This window comes from Canis lupus, chromosome 1 (assembly GCF_048164855.1).
Source record: "Canis lupus baileyi chromosome 1, mCanLup2.hap1, whole genome shotgun sequence".
Classification (NCBI taxonomy): Eukaryota; Metazoa; Chordata; class Mammalia; order Carnivora; family Canidae; genus Canis; species Canis lupus.
In genome coordinates this window covers 18,600,004-18,618,355 of record NC_132838.1, presented here as the reverse complement: position 1 = coordinate 18,618,355, position 18,352 = coordinate 18,600,004, and the positions used below count along the sequence as shown (strand labels likewise).

The window sequence follows — 18,352 nt, the reverse complement described above, 5'->3', positions numbered from 1 at the left end:
CACATTCAGGCCTTGCTTTGCACAATCCTGTGTTAGATAAACTTGGGTACATTCAGGGCTCCATGGACCCCTCTGCTGCTGTCGCGAGTAGAGTGCTTTCAGAGTGAGCGAACCACGGGGTGAGAAGGGAGCTGCAGGATGGTGTGCGGGAACCACAAGGGGTGGAGTGACAGTCACAGCTCCCTTGCACACCTGCTGAGTCCCAACCGCCACCTGGAACTGGGAAGCCACCGAGCTGCCCAGATGCTTGGAAGCTGCTGCCAGGGCAGGATCGGCTAAGCCCACGCGTATCCACAGTAGGCAGTGGCTCATCAGACAGTTTTGGACGCTGTTTGGATGTGGGACAAGTGTGTGCCAGCACTTTTGAAGGGACTATTTCCTTTTGGACTTTGTTCCCTCCCAGGAGAAACCCATATTAGGACAATTCAAAAATAATCAAACTTCATAAAATATTTAAAAAACCATCTCAGATGGTCTCACGTAGAACTGGCGCACCAACACAGCCTAGCATCCTAGGCTGTGTTAAACCTAGGCCTAGCATCACTGTTATTTAAAAAGGAATACCTTAACATTCCTGTTTACCTTTTCCTCCAAAAGCATTCTGTTGGGAGGCACGTGGGTGGCTCAGTGGTTGAGCCCCTGCCCTTGGCTCAGGTCATGATCCTGGGGTCCAGGGATCGAGTCCAGTATCAGGTTCCTTGCAGGGAGTCTGCTTCTCCCTCTGCCTGTGTCTCTGCCTCTCTCTCTGTGTGTGTCTCATGAGTAAATAAAATCTTAAAAAAAAAACCCACAAAAGCATTCTGTTGGAAATAACATTTGTATTGTTCATTTTAGTACTACGTAGTTAAACCTCTTTCAAAGCCGTATGTAGCCACGTAGTGATTGAGATTATTTTATGTTTGGGAAAAAGCTGGGAAACTTGACTTTGGTAGTTTTAAATAAAAAAACAAATCAAAGCGAGTACTGAGATGAAATCCTTTGGTCTTTTTTTTCCCCCCCATGAGGAAACAAAAAAAATATAAGCTTTCTGTTTTTAAAAATATTAAAAATTCATGATTCAAAACACAAGGTAAAATTCCAATAATAGAATATTTCAGTCACTATCTTAATGAGTTATTAATGTTAGGGCTTTGTAATAAAATGGCATTGCTGGATAATGAGGCTCAGCTGAAATGTTAAATCTGATAATGCACATTTGCACATTTTAAGGCTGTAAATTCTGCCTTAGAAGAAGCAGAGATTCTGGACGACATAAGATCGAACATCTAGCGTTGTCTCCTTTTATTTTTTTTTATTTTTGTTTTTTCAAATATTTATTTTAGAATGAGCAGGGGGAGGGGCAGAGGGACAGAAAAGGGGGTTGCCCGCCTTGGGGCTCATCCCAGAAACCTGAGATCGTGACCTGAGCCAAAACCAAGAGTCAGAGGCTTAACCAACTGAGCCACCCAGGAGCCTGACTTGTCTCCTTTTAAATATGAAGCCAGTGACCATGAAGGTTTTGTTTTGGGTACATTGGTCTGAAATGAACACCTTTCAGTGTTGGGGTGACAGAAGGAGAGTGAGGAGGTAGGATGGATTCAAGGTAAGGGGCTGCGTCCTGGGCCTCAGGCCATGAATGGTTACACAAATCCTGTTAGCCTTGTCACCTCAGCATCTGCTGTCCTGTGGTTGATGCCTACAGCATTCTAAGATTTGTGGCACTGGGTACTGTGGCTTCTTGAAGTTTCTGGTGGGACCACATCTCAATTCCATTTGCAGCGTCTCCCTAGGTGAGGTTCATCTCGATGCTCTCATTGGAGTTGGCGGTGTTGCTTTTCTGTGGTGCTCCAGTTGAGCTTTTTGTAGCAGCCAAGCCAACTTCAGCTGCTCCTTGTACCAGCGACCTCTCACCCTTTTATATAGCGTTATCTCCTAGAATGATCCCAGTGACCAGCGCATCGTAGGTTCGATGTTCTTTATAAAAGGAATTTTAAGCATCTTGTGTAAGAGCCAGCTAAGCATCGTAAACCTTTTTGGAATAAGATGTGGAATAAGAGCAACAACCAGTGGAACCAAAAAATGTACTGATCACATGTGCTCTTATTTCTATTATTTCATTCATGGTGTTTTGAAACTGGTTGCAAGTAAAAAAGCATTCTGATTTATGAATGATCTTATGTGTTTCACTGTGAGAGATGGGATTGTAATTACCATTTTTGGAGAGACATTACCCGTGCGTGTGTGTGTGTGTGTGTGTGTGTGTGTGTGTATATATATTGGAAGTGTTGTGTGATCTTGCATAAACCTTCTCGGTCTGAGTTCTTGGCTTCTAAAATCATCCCACAGTTGGGAAGGGACATCGGGGACCATCTGGTTCATGGTCTTCCTACCTGGTGATATTTCTAGCAGGTGGCAGGCCTCAGCTCTCGTGCTGGTGCTAACTGGTCAGCTCTTGGCCTCAGAAAGCCACCTGCTCTGTGTTTGACCAGGCTTAACAACCAGAATTTCCTTCTCTCTGTAAAGCACATCTGCCCTTCTACAGCCTTCACTCCTTGGTTTGAGGTTTGCCCTCTGCAGCCTTGGAACAGAAGATGCCTTCTTGGCTTCCACCACCCCGCCCCCCTTCCCAGGGAAGGAGTCTGGTCATTGTTGGTAAACCAGGTTAAACATTCTCGAGTCTTCATGTGCTGTTTGCTTGCTCATTAACTACCCTAGGTACTCAAAAAACATTTTTTTTGAGTAGTTAATATGTGTAGATGGTTTTAAATTAAAGCATAAGGAAAGCTTTTATTTGGTGAGACATCTCCACGTGTCTCTCACATCCCTCGGTCCCTAGCCAACTTGCTTTTGTCCTCAATCCGTCGGTGGCACCAGTCTCTTGTGTCCTTACAGAGCTTACACACATGCCAGCAAGTATTTGTGTCAACACATACACACATCTCCTTTCTCCTCGTATGGAAGACGGCGCACCCCACAAAGTCTTCTCCACTCAGCCTTCTCACGTGACTGGGCGGCTGGAATTTTCCAGGCTGTATGTAGAGCAGCACACCTTCATTCTTACGGTTGCCTAGTGTTCCGTTGTATAGATTTTGTCCTGAAACAAAGCAAAACAACAGTCTTCTAAGCCTGTTAGTCTTCTAAGCAACAGTCTTCTAAGCCTTGGAATCGAACATCATGCTGACCCAGGGTACGGTATGACCGCATTCCCTGCTCTGGACTTTGGATAATGCAAGTGGTTTACTGACACAGTGTTGAGTCATACTGAACTTAAGATAAAATCCCCAAGATTTTTTTTTTTTTAAAGTTAATGCTATGCCCAACTTGGGGCTTGAACTCATGACCCTGAGACCACGAGTTGCATGCTGCACTGAGTGAGCCAGCCTGGCTCCCAAAACTCCAAAGATCCCCCCACTTTGATGCTCTTCCATCCTGTCCTCTACATTGATTCAGGCAACCAAGCACACATACCACTGTAAAATCCTATCGTCAAGATTTGACCTATCGCCCATTCTGATGAAATCTCTTTTGGATTCCAATCCAGTTTTCTGACATTTTATCAGTTGTGTATATCAGATACAGATTGGATTAGCCTGCTCTCAATATCCTCTTCCAGATTTTCCAGGCTGACCGTGTTGCCTGGGATGGAGTTAATAAGAAGAGTCCTGTGACCTAACACTCCTTCGACCCCACCTCCCTGGAATTGTCTAATGGTTATACTTTGGATGGGAGTAGTTAACGAGGTATAGCTGAGTCCCACCTAACTTTAGTATCTGTTCACCCTCATGTCATCACCTTGTCGAGGAATATGATCGTGGTTTGGCCAAAGTCTCTGTATACTAGGTATGTAGCAACCCCTGGAGCTGTAAATCTTATCAGAGAAGGAAATACGTTTGCATGTTTTATTCTTGGCAGACCTTAGCTGTAGATTGTTTTACTTTTAGAAATGCAAACTATTTAGTAATTCATTCTAGAACTTTGCTTTGGATTGGTGTCATTTATTCACCCAGTCTTTCACTCCCCTTGGAACATTTGGGTGTAGAGTTCTTTCCTAGAGTCTTGGAAAGCTGTGCTAATAAGCAGACTGAAGGATTTCTCTGTGGCTCTCTGGCCTCGAACAGGCTGTGTGTGGAACTTTATTCTTGTCACTCCCTGTGATCTGCTGTCTAGCCCCTGCCTTTTGAGAGCTTCGTCTTTGGCGCAATATCTAATTTTAAGCTTTTATTTTTTTCATCTCTACACCCATCGTGGGGCTCGAACCCACAATTCCCAGATCAAGAGTTGCATGTTCCACTGACTGAGCCAGCCAGGCGTTCCTCGATAGCTAATTTTAAAAGCAGTGACAGAAAAGGGTGAGAAAAGAAATCTAGGGCACTGTGGGAGCCTTTTGTGGGAGGCCTAACTAGTCTAGGAGCCCTAGAAAGACATTTTCAGAGAGCGTGTTATGTTACCTGAGGGCTGATGGAGAAGTAGGAGATAGGAACCAAAGAGCAATTGGTGGCTCTGGCAGTGGGAAAGCTGTCCTAGCTCAAGCTGTATAATTTACAGTATGTTTCATAGCTGCTTTTCTCTCAAAGTTGGGACATTTGCCCGTCCCTGGTGTCTCATTCCTTTGGGATGATTGCAGATTCTCTTAGCCACTGTGGGAGGTGACTTGTTGGGATGAGTAGTAGAGCCAGGATGTCCTTGAGTGTCTTCCTAGTTCTGCTTTGGGGCCCTGGTTCTCCCAGTCCCCTTCCTCCCTCTGGCCTCAAATGAAATCAGAAGCATGAGGGCAAGAAGACTTGAAGCTGGAGCACAAGAGTGGATAGTTACGTTAGCAGATCTTCCTGTCTCCCTAGGAATAGTCATCGGTTGAGGTTTAAGCTAGGAGCAGATAAGGTATTTGTGGGAGCAAACCAAGGAATGATCTGTAAATAGGTGGCTGGAGAGTTTGGGAACACCCACAATTCCAGTGGAGGTGACTGGGGTGTGATCCCCCGGGGGGTGAGGGTGGCATTCGTTTGCAGTCTGTGGAGGGGGAGCCTCGTCACTTGCTTTGCATGGTGGGAACAGAGCCTGGCAGTGGGAGGGGAGGGAAGGGATGGGCTGGAGCTCCGGAAAAGGAAGGCTGGAGAGGTTTCTGTTTGGTGTTTCTGTTTGAGAGCCAGTCCGGAGCCTTGGAGCTCAAGCACTTGTGAGTGGCAGGGTCACCCTGTTGTGGAGACAGGTGTTTGGATACTCAAACTCAGTCTCATTCTCAACACACAGCCTTCTGATGGATTATTATTTGCATCTGTTCAACTTGCCTACAGAGTAAACGTGCCAGTCCTGAGGCTTCAGATCCATGCAACAAGTCATTTCTTCACTGTAAAATCTAAAATTCAACACTAAAATGAGTTTCTTATCAGCTTTGTTCACGTGTGTCCTTTTCAAGGTTCTAGGAACCCTTGGCACATTGACATGAGTCAGACTTCTGATCCTACTTGGTGAGATTCAGATCTGGGACCATGGAACTCACTCCATGGATTGTGTTCTTGGGGGCCCTCAGTAGTCCCTGTCGCCTGAAACCCAGACCTTTTCCAGATCCTTCTAGTCAAACTACAAATTCCACCCAGAAACCCAGACTTCACTTTATTGAAGAGGAGAGGTCAGAGTTATGATTGCCATGAAAAATACAGAATTTTAGATGTTGAGCTATGATTTTTGGCTTTCAACAAAGTGCAATTGTTTATTATGATCATTTTTAGAACGATAAACACAAGATAATTCTTGTGTTAGTGATCTTGGGGGAATTTAAACATGTTTTCCTGTCTTGTGATTAGAGGTTGGGAACAAAAGAACCATTGATAAATGGATTCTTTGAAGACCTTTTACATGGAGTTTTACCAACTCTTCTGGTAAAAGGAGAATTTTTAATTAGTGGAAGAGAATGACTCTGTCCTTTGAGTTGGAACTCTTGCCAGCTCATTCATTTCATGGACACTGTTCAGCGGCACCCTCTTTTCATGTCTGCATGATCGCTGAATTACTGTGGATTCTTGGCATTCGAGAATTGAACATTTCTCATTGAGAGCCATTCTAAAAGTCTGTCCTCACATGGAAGGATTTACATTCTTGCTGGGGTGTACATTTGAGTCATGTTAGGGATGCGGCCCATGGGACTGTGAATGTCGCTCAGCATGTGGCTGATTCCTGCCACCTCCCACTGCTGACTCCTCAGCCTACTGCTAACCCTGCCTCCTCTCCCATCTCCTCCTCTGTAGGGACTCATTTTCCAGGTGAAATGACACCGAATGGTGAGATCTACAAAGAACCTGGAATGCCAGGGCTCGACTCTATTCAGAAGCCAGAAACCAAGACATCCTAGGCTGGCACTGAAAGAAATAACTGGAAAGCTGGCACTTTCAAAGCATGGGTGAAAATTGTTGTGGGAGGGGGCAGGGAGGAGGTGAGATTCAGTGTGAGCCGTGGGGCGTTGGCATGAGGCTTGATGGGTGCTTCCCCCCCCCCCCCCAACAGCCTGGAGCAGGTGGTTGTGGCTTCCAACCTTGTCGTGAGGTCTCCTGTGCGGTCTCCTCCTCCCCGCAGGCCTTCAGTCATCTGGTTGGCCTCCCTCTAGGCAGCACTTGGGTTCCCAGCCTGTCAGCTTCTCACCCTCGGCTGGTTTCACTACCTTTTTCTACTTTCCCTTTCCCTCTGAGTAATCTCCAGGTGTCTTCTCTTAAAGGGGCCAAGAGCAGGATGGTGGTGGGATTTCACCTCTCTTCTTGCCTTCCAAATGCATTTCCTGTGAATGCGGTGCAAGAAGGTGCAAGATGGAGCAACCCGCTTACGATTCTGGCCTCATCAGCTGCACTCCCAGGTCTTGGTCATTCACTGGCTAAGGCCACCATCCCTGCTCTTTCTCTATTTGTATAGAGATTTTAAAAATGTCTGGATGCAGAGACTCTACTACACTGTATAGTAGGGGCTTTATCCAGTGTAAATTAATATCCAGCAGGAATTAATTTGCAGGCTGGTCTTTGGAATTTCAGAGGAAGTCTTGACCATGGAACATGGGACTACACTAGCGTGTGTCTGTGTCCATTCCCCCCTCCCCCCCCCCCCCATTTCCAGGTAGCCTGATTCCACGGTAACTCTCCTGGAGCATGCCGAGTTATAGTTGGGCTAAAGATAGGGGTCCCTTCCTCCCTCTTTCCCCTGCCTTCCTTCTTTCCTGTCTTCCCCCCTTTCACCAGATGTTGTTCAAACCCTGCTTGGTTCTCGCGTGGAGCCGGGGCTCTGAGAGCGACACTGTCCAGCAGAGCCTCCCATGATCGTGGCAGTGTTCCGTGTCCGGCGTGGGAGCCAGCCACTAGGCCCGGGGCCTGTTGGGCACTTGAAACGTGGCTCACGTTACCAAGAACTGCTTAATTGTAATCGACTTGACTCCAATAGCCCCGTGTAGCTGGCGGTTACCGTTTGGTCAGCGCGACCGTAGAGTGGAGTTGAGAAGATGAGGCTTCCCTACAGGGAAGAAAGACTACAGTGATTTGTTACTTAGATGCCAGCCTAGTGGTCAGTCCGAAGCCAGGCTCGGGGGAGAGGGCTGGGCCTCCCACGTCCAGTGTCCTTGTCCTTTTCCTTTTCCTTTCCCTTTCCTTTCCTTCCTTATTTTTTTTTTAAGATTTATTTATTTATTCATGAGAGACAGAGAGGCAGAGACACAGGCAGAGGGAGAAGCAGGCTCCATGCAGGGAGCCCGACGTGGGACTCGATCCTGGCACCCCAGGATCATGCCCTGAGCCAAAGGCAGACGCTCAACCACTGAGCCACCCAGGTGTCCCTTTTTTATTTTTATTTTTAAAGATTTTATTTATGTATTCATTGGAGACACACAGACACAGGCAGAGGGAGAAGGAGGCTCCTCATGAGGAGCCTGATGCAGGCCTCGATCCCTGGACCCCGGGATTGCGACCTGAGCCAAGGCGGAGGCTCAACCCCTGAGCCCCGCAGGTGCCCCTCAGGCCCCATTTCTGACCTCTGTACGGAGCTCTGGTTTCTGCCTGCCTCTTGAACATCTCTGGCTGCACACTGCAAGGTAACCTCATGTCAAGAAATCCACATTCTCAGGGCTCCCGGGTGGCTCAGGGGGTTAAGTGTTTGCCTTCGGCTCAGGTCATGATCCCTGGGTCCTGGGATCCAGTGCTGCGGAGGGCTCCCTGCTTGGTGGGGGGTCTGCTTCTCCCTCTGCCCCTGCTCATGCGAGCTCTCTCTCTCTCTGTATCAAATGAATAAATAAAATCTTAAAAAAAAAAAATCCCTGTTCTCTTACTTCCCATAGCCTCAGACTCCCTCTCCTTCATTTGCCACCCCCGGATAGCATCAGCCCCCGCTTCTACCCTAACGGGGAACTTGAGCAGGTGCCGCCTTTGCCTGCCGAGGCAGTCTGTCGCCCAGCCTGCTGGGCCTCCCCCGCCCCAGGAGGAGCTTTGGAAGCGGTCCCATGTCCTCCGTCCCCAGGGCCACCACACTTCTCCACCGGAGTGAGCGGCGTAGCAGACCGTGTAATTCGTGTCCTGTCCTCCTGTCTCTGGACTCGACTCTCTCTGCCCCCGTTACCCGGTGAGCTCGTGCCTCGTGGGCTGGATCGATGTGCTGCTGGGCCCCACGGACGAGGACGCTGGGCCTGGGCCCCTCTTCTTTCCTTGTCTCTCTGCACGTTGATTTGCTCTCCACCTCGAGGTACCCCCGTGCTGCTGCTGCAGTCTGAAGGATCGTTCCTCCCTTTTTCTCAGTCTGTAGGGCCTGGCCCCAGTACCTGCTCGCCTGAAGCTTGCCCCAGCTTTCTGGCCGGTTTCCTTCTCCCCTCCCCTTACACGTTCTTTCTGCTCTGAATTCCCGTAGGTACCACTCACTGCTGCTAAGTTCACTGTGGCGTCTTGTGATTGCGTATATGTTTCTTCCTGGTCCACAGAGAGTAAAGTCCTATAGGCTTGAGCTCTTCTCAATTCCTCATTCCTGTACTGTTGTCAGAGTAAGCGCTTTGGGTTTCCTGACTACGTGGATGTGAGGGACCACGGGGGATGAATGGGTTCTGGGTGGGCAGGTGCCGTGCGGGAGGGAATGGGTCCCTGCGAAGAGCACAGGTAGTTCAGGGATGAAGCAGGTGGTGGTGAGCCTGCACTGCTGTGCGGAGGGGATTGAATTAGACCCATTGATCTGTGGGGGAAGACCCACTGGAATAAGGGAGAAGGGACATTCTAGAAAGGTTGGACTGATGAGGTGGCAGGTGAATTAGGATGAAGAGAAGCTGCTGCACATCAACATCAACCTCAGGGTGGGCACCTAAGAGATGCTCAGTAGCTTTTGGAAGAAGGAGCAGTTGAGGTGATGCTGGTTGGTGTTGGATTATCCCCCTAGAAGTAGAACTTAAAATGAGGCTGTGGGATGAAGAAGAGGTGAATTTAGAGTTGTTTCAGAGGCAGATAGAAGTTTCACAGCTATTCTCTTATGTTGTCATTCTTTCCAGAATTAAAAAAATCACCCTGAGGATCACATATCCTAAATTTTCTGGAGTTGTCTCAGGTTGAAATATTGACTGTACTTCTAGAGTTCAGGGTTCTTTTTTTTTAAAAAAAAAAGATTATTTATTCATGAGAGACACAGAGAGGCAGAGACACAGGCAGAGGGAGAAGCAGGCTCCATGCAGGGAGCCCGACGTGGGACTCGATCCCGGGACCCGAGGATCACGCCCTGGGCAGAAGGTGGTGCTAAACCGCTGAGCCGCCCGGGCTGCCCCAAATGGTGTCCTAATATGTAGGAAAATCTTGACTTAACCAGGAGATGAATTAGACGCCAGTTATTGCAAGGGATTCTCCACATGCCCTGGTTCTCCGTTGCTGTGTTACAGAGGATTCCTGGGTTTGGCAGCGTAAAGCCACAAAAATGGCTTCCCTGGGTGGTTCTGACACATGCCTCGCCTAGTTACTGGGGTAGGGCAGGCCGGGATCTGCCGTGAGGTGGTAGTCAAGTTGTCAGTGAGGAGTGCCACCATCAGAAGGCTTGCCTGGGCCTGGAGGACCCACTTGAGGATGGTTTATTCACAAGGCTCTTGGCCAGGAGGCCTCAGTCCTCACTATAGGGACAGCTCCTGCATAGGGCCTCTTGGGTGTCCTTGTAACATAGCAGCAGCCAGCTTTTCCCAGAGTGAGTGATCTGAGAGAGAGGAGGAAGCCACAGTACCTCTAATGACTGAATCTTCAAAGTTACATGCTGTCACTTTTTCTGTATTCTGTTTCTCAGAAGTTGCTATGTCCAACCTCCAGTGAGGGAGGAAGATTAAGCCCCGCCACTTGATGAGGGGAATTTCAAGAATTTTTGGACGTATTTTCAAACCACAAAACATAGGGGTACCTGGGGGCCTCAGTCAGTTAAGTGTCTGGCCTGCTTTTGGCTCAGGTCATGATCTCTTGGGTTGTGAGATCGAGCCCCCTATCGGGCTCAGTGCTCACCAGGGAGTCTACTTGAAGATCCTCTCCCTCTGTCCCCACCCCTCAAATGAATAAATAAATTAAAAAGCCTCACAACATAATTTCTGTAAGTTAGTTACCTTGAGCATTAAAATTATAATTCTGCTCTGGAGGGCCATTTTTTTCCTTTCCCCGTTTGTGAACTCCCAGCAGGCATAATGGCCATAATCTAGCTAGAGGTTGAGAAATGGAGGTTGTGCACAGTCCTGTGTTTCTGCAGTTTTCTCCAGAACTCATATCGCTGGGGCTGGTGCTTGAGAATGTTCTGTGTTGGGCTGACAGTGGCGAACAGCGACAGAGGATAGGCCTGGGAGTGGGGCTGTTGGGTGTCCTCAGGGTTTATCTGAGCTCGAGCTGGACACGTAGTTCAGTATTGGGCTCCTTTTTCTGTGTCTTTGTTCTCCCCCCACATCGCAGGTGTTGTATTACAGGTGTAGTACAAGTGTGGATGTCTAGCCTCCGCAACTGACCATAAGCCCCTTCTGGGCAGAGTAGAAGGTGTGTGGTTGCCTGTTGTGTTCTTCTGGTCTGTTCGCGTGGTGCATTGAACGTAAATGTCACTCAGCACTTTTTTTTTTTAAGATTTTATTTATTCATGAGACACACACACACACAGAGAGAGAGAGAGAGAGGCAGAGACATAGGCTGATGTGGGACTCAATCCCAGGACCCCGGGGTGGTGACCTGGGCCAAAGACAGACGCTCAGCCTCTGAGCCACTCAGGTGTCCCTGCACATTTTGGGGGATGAACCATGAGAGGGTCAGAGTGGAGAACTGTGAGAGAGTGAGAAGATAGGGGTGGCAGCAGCATGAAGCTGGGGACCCGACCCCTCAAGGGAGTGAAGAGAGGAAAGGCTTAGAGAGTCGGAATTGGGGTAGAAATACAGAGTAGGGAAAGGCAGAGCTGAAGAGGACAGGCCTAAGGGGCAGGTTGGGCATGACAGGGGGTTGTGCGAGATTTAAAGAGATGGCTGGAACAGGATCTTGGCTCATGGCTGGAGCAAGAGGAGGCAGGAACTGGAAGATGAATGGCATCTGTGGAGCAGGCACAGTGTGGTTACTTTATGTTAGCTTATTTAATTTTTAAAGCAGTGACCTTAATGGACAGGTCTGTAACTTAGATATTTTAGGGTATAAGAATATTGATGGTCCTTTTAAGCCAGAGGGTGGTGGCTGCGAGCCTGCAGTTGTTACGGGTAATAGAACTGTAGGTACGGTGTAGGGTATGGGAGGCAAATGCACAAATTACTTCACTGACAAATAACTTACGATGTGCAAGTCCCCGACTTAGGTCTTCCTTGTCCGCAAGAAGGCTGGTGTATGGGATACTGGGGTCACTGGGGATCCTGTGGAGGAAAAACACTACCTCCTAACCCAGATAGTGCCTTTCGGTTGGGGGAAGATCAGCTGCCATTGTGAAGGGTCAGGGATAAAATATAAATATAAAAAATATAAATTTTCCTTCTTAGGGCACCTGGGTGATGCAGTCGGTTAAGCGTCTGACTCTTGGTCATGATCTTGGGGTCCTAGGATCGAGCCCTGTGTCAGGCTTCATGCTCAGTGCAGAGACTGTTTGAGACTCTTTCTCCCTCTGTCCTCCTGCCCCGTTGGACCCTTGCCCTTGCTCGCTTGCTCTCTCCCGCAAATGAATAAATACAATTTTTTAAAAAGTTATCTTCCAAGGTTGATTGCAGGGAGAGAATATAAATTCTAGTCTCTTACTTTGAGTTGGAACTTGAGATTTAATTTATCAGAGGAGTAATTTTGATAGATGATGTCTTTAGTAAGCTTTGTAAGTAGGCGTGGGAATTAGGTGACCACTTATACACAGTTTATATGAGCAGGTGTCTGAGTTGGAAACTGCTGCCTTACAAACGAGCTTTCGGAATACCCTCTGTTTATAAGTTGGAACTTGGGCGGTGCTGTTCGTCTGTGGCTCGGGCACTTTATCTTGGTTTAGGCCTTCAGGGAGAATTAGAAAATGAAGTGGGAAAGAAAAACACATGTACAGTGCATAGAATCATCCCTGTTGGGCAATGACCATGCAAAAACAGTAGAGGAACAGTAGCCAGAAGAGACCCTGAGAGTCATAAGAGGACCTGCAGTTGTTCGGCCTCACCTCTTCTCTGCCTGTGCTTTCTCTGCTGCACACAGTCCAGCTCTAAATAATATCATTGTTGTCATAAGCCACTTTAGTTAAATATTGATTCTACTGGAGTCATAACCAGGGCCCGAGATGTCATGTGTAGATTTTATGAAAGTAATAAAACGCCTCAGAAAGTACAGTTGCTCGACTTGTCGCCCATTGCATCTGATAAAGTAGTCACACACCTGATCATGTGTTTCTTTGCAGGGTGATGATGGCTGCTTATCTGTATGCACACTTACTATTGAGAGGAAACAAAGATAAGATGTTTTGGCTGTACGTCTGAAACCCATGTGTAAAAACAGTTTTTACAGAGCAGCATTCTCTTTCCTGCTGCCTTGCCCCATAAGTTCAGAGGGAGGTAAAATTTCCTGTCACAGCTGCTTGTAAATAATAAGTGCTCAATAAAGGCTCTTGTAACTAGTAAGTGCTCAATAAAGGCTCTTTCCTTCTTTCACCTCCCACCTGTTACCTGTGTGTTACCGAAGAGTGTCCTTATCACGTCTCCCGGAGAGACCACTGGATGCCTTTGTGAGTTGGCTGAAATACAACTTGTAGCTTTTTATTATGACAAGAGGTTTATTTGTTTTAGAAATACAGAAGCCTAGAGATGCCTGGGTGGCTCAGCGGTTGAGTGTCTGCCTTCATGATCCTGGAGACCCGGGATCGAGTCCCACATCGGGCTCCCTGCATGGAGCCTGCTTCTCCCTCTGCCTGTGTCTCTGCCTCTCTCTCTCTCACTCTCTCATGAATAAATAAATAAATCTTTTAAAAAAATATGGAAGCCTAGATTCCTAAGCCTGTGATTAAAAATTTTTTTCCTTCTGTATTATTTGAAGTTTCTACAAAAGCTGAATTCCCAAAGAAAAATATTTAATGTTCCAAAAAGAAAAAAATGTAGATAATCAGGAAGTTATCCATTATTCAGAGGTAATCGCTGTTACTCTAATCCTTTATATGTCTTTTTCTGTGCTTATACAGAATCGATATTTATTGCAAATTGAGATTGTATTGCATACGAGCAAAGGTCGCCTGCTAAAGCAGCCTTCAGTACTCAGTGGCAAGAAATAGTACAAGTCTGTTTGGAGCTCAGTGTCCTGACAAGGTCAGTCAGGTGATGGTGGAGGGGGCAAGGTGAGGTGGAGATGCATGATGAGTGGGAGAGCCAGAAAAAGCTTACATTGTTTCTGTGCACCTGCCACCGGCTAGCATGTAGTCACATGACCACCCAGCTGCGAGGCATGCTGGGAAATGTAGTCCAGGTGGAAAGGGGCTACAACTGTAGATTGCCTTGCTTATTCCTAACTCAACTGTATAACCCGTTTTTGCAACTTTTTTTTATAAACCAAGTTGTTTATTTCGAACATGATGCCCTCTCCATCTCAATCCTATGGGAAGCTATCAGCCCCCTGCTTAAAACATTCCAGAGATGGTTGGGACAATGCCCACTTTCTGCAGAGGCTGACCGCTTGGGTCTCAGGCCCCACCGTACCACTCTGCTCTCACCTCTCCCTGCAATGCAGACCTGCTCTCCAAAGCCTCGGGATGTGGTGTCACCCCTGCATGAAAATCCCCACCCCCAGCATCACCCTTTGTCTCCTCTGGGTCCAGCTCAGATGTCCGCTCTCCAAAGGGGCCTTTCCTGATCATGGGTCTTAAATATCCTCCCCCTCTCCCTCTACTTAGTTGCTTTTATTGAGCTTAGTTGCTTTTATTCATCTTGCTGTTACAACACTTGCCACCATCAGAAATTCCTGTTTGCAATATCTATGTTTTGTCTGCCTTTTTAGATTGTTGGTTCCTTGAGGCAGGAACTCCATCTTGTTCATATCTGTGCCCCCAGATAACGTGTCTGGCACATGGTGGGTACTTAGCAAACACTTGTGGAATGAATGAAGGTCATTACAAAATCTCACACTTTTTTTTTTTTAAGGTTTTATTTATTTGAGAGAGAGTGCACGAGCATAAGCAGGGAGAGGGGCAGAGGGAGAAGCAGACCCTCCCCCCCACTAAGTGGGAAGCCTGACACGGGGCTCCACCCCAGGGTCCTGGGATCATGACCTGAGCCAAAGGCAGATGCTTAACCTACTGAGCCACCCAGGTGCCCCAGAATCTCACGCATTTTTAATGACAGCTCATCGCACAGAATTGCTGTGAACATTGAAACATCTACTTTAGAGGGACTTTTTTTTGATTAAAAAATGCTTTGGTGACTGTCCTTTTAGCTGTTCTTTGGTTTGCTTTGTGCACATACCTGTGCTTATTTTCTTTCTTTTTTTGTTTTTCTGTGCTTATTTTCTTAGGTTTGATTCCCAAATGAGACTCTGTTGAGTGAAAGGATGTGTGTACATAATTTTAAAATATATGTTATGTATTACCCTTTGCCCTCCAGAAGCCCGATTTGTGACCCCATGTAGTTGAGAGGCCCTTGTATACAATGAACTTTCAATAATACCAGAAGGTGGGGGGGGGGGGGCCGGGGGGCATAGGTGTTTTGTCAGTCCGTATTGCTGTGTCTCTAGATCTTAGAACAGGTGCTCATGTTTACCAAATGAATATTTATTCATTTCTGTTAAAAAAAATTCTACTTACTCCTTCAGTGACGTTTATTTTATTCATTTATTCATATAAATGTTATCTGACTTTAAAATGTATGCTTTTGAAGAGTAGGTCTGCCCAGTGTAAGAACATTCACCGGATGTTAATATAAACCTAAGGGAACCAACCGGGTATGAGCTGGGCTTCTCTTATTCTTTAGAATCCAGACAGGATACAGTCAAGCCCACTATGAAGTTGGTGGAAAGTCCGGGACACTGCCTAGGAGTTTTGAGAATCCCAAGGGTTATGAGACAAAGAGACTGTTTCTTACCAGAATTCTTGTGTTTGCTCTATGACTGACTGTACATTGGTCGCCACCCTAGACAGAGTCCCTGGTTTATCTTCCCTAACTCGACGACAAGTGCAAGCCTGGGGTGGAAAGATTGCTGCCCTGCCTGTGTTGGTTATGGAGGGAGTCACTGCCTGACAGACCAGATCCACCGTCTCCTTCTTCAGCCAGCACCCAGGACTGGCCTGGAGACTTAGCACTTCCTTTAGCACTATCCGCCATCCGACTTCTCCCCTCTGTAACAGTGGTGATTGGGCGAGAATTGCTGGTTGGGCGTCTTTGTCATGGGGGTGGGGAGCGGATGGAGAACTGGGATGGGGAAGGCAGGGAGGCAGAAAAGAATGCTCCCTACCAGCTGTTCCCTGTCCTCATTTCTTCTGAATTGTTCCTCATTCCCGCTCCGGTAGTCTTAACCTCTTAGTGTGGCAGACACAGATTTTGTCTTCACCCACGATCCTCAGTTTGTATGTGCTAGTGGGCCTTGAACTCTTCCCAGGTGTACTGGAAACTCTATGAAGGTGCTGCCAAATTTTATCCACGTGTAAAAAAATGCATCTACTGTGGCATTCCTTGGGTTGAGGTCATCAGAGAAGGTCATCAGAGAAGTCTGATGATGGGCACTGGGGTGCAGTGTGCTGGCAGAGACAAAAGAGCCATAGGCCCGATAACCGCTGTGCTAGCAGACTCCTTGATGCCTGGCAGTTGGGGTGTGTAAGGGAGAAATGTCAGAGCAGTCAGTGCCTGCTTAAAGGGACCAAGGGAAGGGCACCTAACCCGGAAGCTTTGGTAACCACTTGGAGACACTGCTCGCCGTAGCAGAGTCACGTTTTAGTTACCCCTTGCTTGCCTGAACCCTTTCATGAAGCCTGCCAAGCACAGTAAATCCAAACGTGAATGCAGACAGACCTCATTTGGAAAGGGAGCCTAAGCACGTACAAGTTGCTAAACCTTTTTTTAACCTCTTTGTCTCTGCTGTGTGTGCATGTGGTCGGCCCCACGTCGGGATGGTTGGATAGAAGAGTCCTGGAAAGTGACGTCTCCAGCTCAGTTCCGGTTGCTCGCAGGCCTGCTCATTGTGTGAGCTAAATGACACCAGAGCTTGGTGGCCTCCTCTCTTCATGTTTTGACATAGTTCTACGGAATCATCCTGCCTCCTTTGACATAGTCTACAGAATCATTTGGGTTTTCTTTCCTTCAGCCAGGTCTTGACCAAACACTTGGATAGTTGGCTTTCACCGTCCTCTTCTCTTGCCCCCTCGGTGCTTGCATGCCCAAGAGCTCCACCCCTAGCCATTTCCCCTCCTCACCCTTCCTGAATATGTTCCTCTGCATCTGTAACCACCAACTACCACTCTACACTGGTCACCTCCCCGTGACCCACATCAGGTGTCTCTCCCATTTACCTAGTCTTTTTTCACCCACCACCTGGTGGTTTCATAGACACCTTGAATTCATCTTATTCCTGCCTTTCAGTCCACGTTAACACTTAGTGACCCAGACCAGAAACTTGAGAGCAAGTCAGCTCCTCTAGCCTGAATGTCTTAGCTCTTAGCTACTGCTCTAACCTGTGCCTTTTGGTGCGAGCCCATCATGGGGTCTTGTGCTATATGTGTTCCTGTCCCTTGTAAAACTCTTAGTGTATTCGTATCTATATTTTAAGATGTTGCTCAATGCCCAGTGCAATAGGAGCTGCTTAGAGAATGTTGGAGTGTATAAAATAAGCAGGTGGATAAATGAATGAGTGATTTCTGAGATGGTTTGGGATGATTTCCATTTACGACGATGCTTTTTTTTTTCACAGCAACTGAGGAATTACTTTTGCTTGTTTAATACTAACATTATGAAACTGTAATTTTGAGAAAATGATATACCACATGAAATTCCTCTCTGTCTCAGGCTATGTGCACAAATATATACATTTCCATAGAGGAATTATTTCTTAAAGTTAAAAATAAAAGAATTACTTATTAAGTACATTTTTCATTAAAATTAAAGATCCAGATGGTTTCAGACATACACTGTGTTCTTGGTACAACTGGGAAATCTTTTACTGGCCCATATAATGGATCTGCATGATGTAGTTTGAATTAAACTTGTACTTAAATTAACCTGGATGGTCTAAATTTTTTAAAAAGATTTATTTATTTTTTATTAGGGCATGTGGTGGGGAGGGGCAGAGAGACAAACAGACTCCCCGCTGAGCACAGAGCTGGACTTGGGGTTCGATCCCAGGACCCTGAGATCATGACGTGAGCTGAAACAAGAGTCGGACACTCAACCGACTGAGCCACCCTGGCGCCCCAGGGTGTTTTAAATTTCTAGGGCTGTAGGATTTTAGAGCTGGAATGTTGCCTTTTGAACTTCAGTGTAGGGAAGAACTGCTGTGCTGAGCTGATGGGCTCTGTGTCCCCAGTACTGGTCTGAACCAGAAATCATTTGCATATTGGGTAAGATGGTGACCCATTGAAGGTCCATTTCTTAAACTTTTTTTTTTCCTCTTCCAACAGGGAGAGTCACGTATTCTCAGAGTGAAGGTTGTTTCTGGAATTGATCTCGCCAAAAAGGACATCTTTGGGGCCAGGTATGTTTGTTTAGTTTTTGTTTTTGTTTTGTTTTGTCAGTGTCTGATGAGCAAGCAAGCACTTTCCAAACTCAGACATGCATCAGAGTCACCCGGAGGCCTTCTTAAAACTAAGATCGCTGGGCCCCACCTACGGAGTTTCTAGTAGGTGGTGCTAAGGCAGCTGGTCCAAGGTCTACGTTTTGTGCAAGGGTCTTGCCTTCCATCTGGGTTGATTTCACAAGGAGCCTGGATTCTGATGCTTCTGTTTTTCACCATAGAAAAATACA

General features: G+C 47.0%; 1 protein-coding gene across 7 annotated transcripts in view; it reads left to right on the top strand.

The window, feature by feature from the left end:
• The window catches only part of NEDD4L (NEDD4 like E3 ubiquitin protein ligase), a 338,487-nt gene that overhangs the window by 91,286 nt on the left and 228,849 nt on the right, over positions 1 to 18,352 (top strand). For all 7 annotated transcript variants that reach the window (XM_072822182.1, XM_072822146.1, XM_072822130.1 and 4 more), the window contains exon 2: positions 18,010 to 18,083. In XM_072822182.1, coding sequence (XP_072678283.1) covers positions 18,010 to 18,083 — 74 coding nt within the window. The remainder of the gene's footprint in view (positions 1 to 18,009; positions 18,084 to 18,352) is intronic.